Genomic DNA, 4,872 nt, shown 5'->3' on the forward strand with positions numbered 1-4,872 from the left:
TTCGATTCTGCAACTTCTCAATTTTTATTCAGCGAAGTTTGAAGAAACATTTCAAGAGAAAGTCAAGTCAGTGTTCTACATCGAAAAAATTAATGCTACATATCTATGAAATGAGCAAAGTAAAATACAAACGCATGAACTTTTAGCCGGGTATAAAACTTAAAAAAAAAACTTCAACAGTCTGAGGGTAGAAACATCTAAATTGCATTTTAAGCCGTCTTGTTAACGTGCCAATTCGATTCGGATTACTTCTGTCTTCTCTATGCCTTTGCAAATGTACGTTTACAGCTAACGTCACCAACAGACATGGTACAAACCATCTTGTCTCCAACGATGTCGTAGCAGGATTTGGGTTCCTTAGGATACTGTTCACCGGGCTTTACGACCAGTGTGCTGCCTTCCATTGAAGCAATTCCTTTCCTTGTCTGTCCGGTCACTGGATTTACCAGATCAAACACCTCACCAAGCTGCAAACGTCAGTAGAGAAGGTGTTGAGTAAAATCAAACTTTGCTCACGTTTTGTCTCGCACTTTCTTACCGCCCTTCGTACTTGTCGTTCAGTTTTAACACTTTTTATGTCAATACTCAAACTCGAACTAAGAAGCTGGAGTTGAATCAAACATCGATCTTTTGAGTGAGACATTTCTGTGCTCCTCGCTTTTTTGCATAAAGATTGCTAAAGGACCTTGCCTTGGCGAGCAACGAATTTGATATTAATTCTCGCAAAGCGATTTTAAACTTCTTCCGACAGCATTCTCTGCCTCAATCCAGCAGAATACACCAGAATGAATTTGAGATATTCCCTTCATTCGGTTTTTTGTTTGACAGTGTATATTCGAAACAATATGAAAATCGCAAAATGACTTGTTAATCATGTGCACCGTAAGAATGTAATGATAAATTGGATATTTAAAGGTTTTTCATACTGACATAAATTTCAACACTTACCGTAAGTTTCTGCTCAATGGTACGTTCAGGTCCGATGAGTTTAATGCTGACATTGTTGCCATCAACGGCGACTTCTGCTGTTGGCTTGACTGACAAAGCCTTGGCCTTAACTGGTGCGGGGACTTCCATGGCATCGAGGAACGCCTCGAAGTTGTCGTGAGATTCCATCTGCCAAGTTCCTGCGAAAGCCGATAATGCCATTTTCTTTCGATATGATCTTTTCTGTCCTCGTGCTGAAAAGTCTTAGCTCGGTGATTAAAACCGCAGTGCCCGTTATAGGGAGCGTCACTGCTTCTTATAAGAGATAAAGAGATGCCTTACAGTTTGGCAAATCCATTTCCATTTGGTCGGGGGGAGGGTTACAGTGACATTTCTGATGGGATGTTTTGACCTTTGTTCATGGTAGGGCACATATATTGAACAATGATTTGCAATGTCAGTTTGTATATTGTGTGAGCTTTATAGGCCGAGCTTATTTCGGTATCAAGGCAATATTAGTGTATCACGAGCATGATCGATGTATCGATATCACTTACTGACAATTTAGGGAAAGGTTGTAGACTTTCTTTCTTTTTACTTATCATTTGCGTCGCTGAATACATTTTGTGTTGGGTTGGTAGCAAACCCTCTTCCACAATGGAATTGGCTGTGTCCATATTAGAATTAAGTATTATTATGCAACAACTGATGCGTATCAAAATATTAGCTGAAATGGGCGTCAACTAAAATTCTGTCGAGTTGTTTGCGTTGTCTCTACGAACAAATAATCTCCCTAACGACCAAGCACTTCAGAAACACGCGACGGGAGGATATTGCATTAAAATTTGAATGAATGGGTTACAGATGAAGTACTGAGAAAACGAACGGTTGGTACGGTCACCTTCTGCCCATATATTGCTGTACCCTGGAAGCTTCAAACTTGAAGTTCTTTGAACATGGCTTGCAACGAGATCAGTTTGTGAGTGCATATACATGATATAGGTATTTATATGAACAAATGACATAATTGTTCCCGACAAAACTGTGATCTAGTATAACCAATATTAGTTATCACAAGGTCTAGTCACAGCCTGTCCATGTGACAGAGGGCATTCGTTGAGCTCCCGGGTTGAGCTATACATTATCTGTGTTGATTTCTGAAGTTCTGGAGATGACATCCCAATTGTTACTCATATCTCAGACAAGGGCGTAGAAAACCTCGATCCAGAACAACTTCTTATAGATTGCAAGCATATTTCCTATTTGATGAACAAGAAGCAAAAACTGTCAACGGATTAAAATCTACCTGAAGGCTATCCCTGTCAAGCGTGCACAAATAATTGTACTCATAGTACGTGAACCAAGCCTATACCCATACTCCATGACGAGTTGTTTTACGCACGACTTACAACTTCTATTACAATAGATCACGATATTATATCTGAAAGACAAGACAATACATATTCCCTCAGTCTGCCTCACTATCTTTGAAAATAACAGCACAATAAAACCAAACTTTAAACTATAGTCACTCCATCATGGAGGGACTGTGTTTAAACACTGTCTACAAAGTTTACAAACATCGCCCATCAAAAGAATTTACGTCATGCAGTTCATCTTACAGGACTTCAAGAAACGTCACAAATTTTTGGTGACACTTACAGATTTAGAATAGCCTTCCATCGAACTGTGACAATTTTTTACCTTCTTCTAAAAGGCATTCTCCTGTATTCAGGTTTTTCCTCAAAACAGGCGTCGGTAATCTCCACCCATAGAGGAAAAGAAGGATAATGCCTCTCTTGGGATCATCTCTTTATTGTCGGCCTGTGATGTATCATGTGTACCCTGGAATAATCCCAATGAATAATTTAGTAACTTGAATTGCATTGTTTCACCGTAGGAAAATGTTACAAGACAATTGAAGACATGTTTACACACTAATGCTGTACAACTTCATGATGGCTAATCTTTTGCAGTAACATCAGAGATGTTCGGCATGACTATCACGTATAGACTGATACAGCCTACATTATGGGAATTCTTATTAAACAATTTATTTTTTTCTAGTCTATCATTGGCGTAAAATCTTCATATATTTCTGTTTCCCCTATCTCGTTCAGAGCTGTTTGATTTTTTTGCGCAGCAATGTAAAGTTTGTTTATTCTTTAACTGGTTTTCTGATTTGTGTTGATTTCGATGTCATTTAGCTTCTGCATGGTTCCGTTTCAAATTGTAGAACTTGCAATGGGCATGACGGACGTGTCAAACGGCTCCTCGAGTGCTTGCCATCGGGATTACGGCCATTCTCCATGGCAGATCACGTGGTAAAAATAATTGTCAATGATATTTTTTTTATTTTCCATATTTCATAAAAATTAAGTACACTCGTAATATCGCTCCAGATTCTGTCTTTATCTCTATTCGTTCGACTACCCAGGCTGAATGAGTCACTTTCAGGAGTAGATAATGTAAGTAATTGATTTAGTAGATTTTGGATCTCACAGTACGTTTGAGAGAGACTCGTTTGACTTATGATAGAGCTTAAGCAACAAATTAACAATGCACAGTATGATAACGAAGCTAACGGGCCAGAGCTGCAGAGACACATTCGATTCTCAAAGGGTAAGTTGACACCTAGATAATCTACACGGATTACAGATAAATTAGACAAAAATCGATATATTCTATCACGGTCCCTCCACAGGATCACAGGTCAGGATCACACCGATTGGATAAATTGCCATGCAACCGGTACCCTTCGTACCGAAGGTCGACATATGGTTAATACACTTTCATATTCGAAGGGAAAACAGTTTACACATATGTGAATTACACACACACACACACACACACACACACACACACACACACACACGCACGCACGCACACACACACACACACACACACACACACACACACACACACACACACACACACACACACACACACACACACACACACTGAATTATTCAATTTATATTCCACCTTTTGTTTTTTTTACCTATGTCGCGCGCAGGGGTCACCCTGTTTTCAAAAGTTGGAATAGGGGTAGTCAGCCACTTCTAAACATCGGCAAAAAAATTCACCGCCGCCCCCTCCCCCCAGGCCGAAGAAACTGACCAGTCCCTTACCAATAAAGAGTAATATGGAGCTATGCTCGCACCGACACGCCATGGATACCGTCCACATAAGTTGCCGTGCGACCTTTATGTACCTCTCCGGTTTCGGGTTGGTTGCGGATTTCGTGCTAAGGGACCGAGCACAATTAACGGCAGGGGGCCGGAAGAGAAATGAATGTTCTTGGGGTGGGCCATGAAAATTCCAGGGAAGGTAAGGGGTGGGCCACCAAAATTTTTTACACCATCACAGACAGAGAATAAGCGTATTTTTCAGCATTTCTGTTCCTTGTTTAAGCTGGAGTTCCTTGTTAAACTTCTTGTAGCATGATGAAATACCAAGTCTTAAACCTCACAATGCAGTTGTTATGTGTAAAATGAGCAATATTATTATTGAAAATTGACTTCATTTGTCAACAATAATAACGGTTGGTAATGATACAGAGGCAAGGTTGAAACTGGTTATTTCATCATGCTATAGGAAGAACTAGAATACGTAGTGGACACACAGGTAAAAAAAATACTGGAAAAAAAAGCTTGAACATATGTTATTTTGTTTGTTTATTATTTATATATTTATCTGTTTATTATTTATTTCAAGAATGCAAGAATGTTGTTTTCACTATAGCATATGTTAAAAGTTATAAGGATTATATAGGCCTATATGCCTAAGCTTATGTGTACAACTTTGTACCTATGTAAGCTTAGGCCTAATCTTTCTTTTTGGGGGAGGGGTGGCCACAAAAATTTTGTTGCCGGTGATGGGGGGCCACTAAAATTTTTGCTGGTGTTAGGGGGGCTGTAAAAAATATATGCACCACATATTTTC

At 39.4% G+C, this 4,872-nt stretch overlaps 1 protein-coding gene across 1 annotated transcript; it reads right to left on the reverse strand.

The window, feature by feature from the left end:
* LOC139150444 (fatty acid-binding protein-like) lies at positions 1 to 1,232 on the reverse strand. The gene is made up of 2 exons (XM_070722821.1): positions 949 to 1,232; positions 1 to 467 (listed from the first exon to the last, which is right to left on the reverse strand). Exons 1-2 carry the CDS (start codon positions 1,147 to 1,149, stop codon positions 261 to 263), a joined length of 408 nt encoding a protein of 135 aa, XP_070578922.1. The 5' UTR covers positions 1,150 to 1,232; the 3' UTR covers positions 1 to 260.
* Positions 1,233 to 4,872: the final 3,640 nt, after the last annotated feature.

This window comes from Ptychodera flava, chromosome 14, assembly GCF_041260155.1.
Source record: "Ptychodera flava strain L36383 chromosome 14, AS_Pfla_20210202, whole genome shotgun sequence".
NCBI lineage: Eukaryota > Metazoa > Hemichordata > Enteropneusta > Ptychoderidae > Ptychodera > Ptychodera flava.

What these genes read in the sequence shown, in the direction of transcription:
- LOC139150444 (XM_070722821.1), bottom strand. Translation starts at nt 1,149, where the DNA reads ATGGCATTATCGGCTTTCGCAGGAACTTGGCAGATGGAATCTCACGAC. An exon ending in CCATTGAGCAGAAACTTACG is followed by an intron (nt 468 to 948) that starts GTAAGTGTTGAA and finishes TGACGTTTGCAG; the next exon opens with CTTGGTGAGGTGTTTGATCT.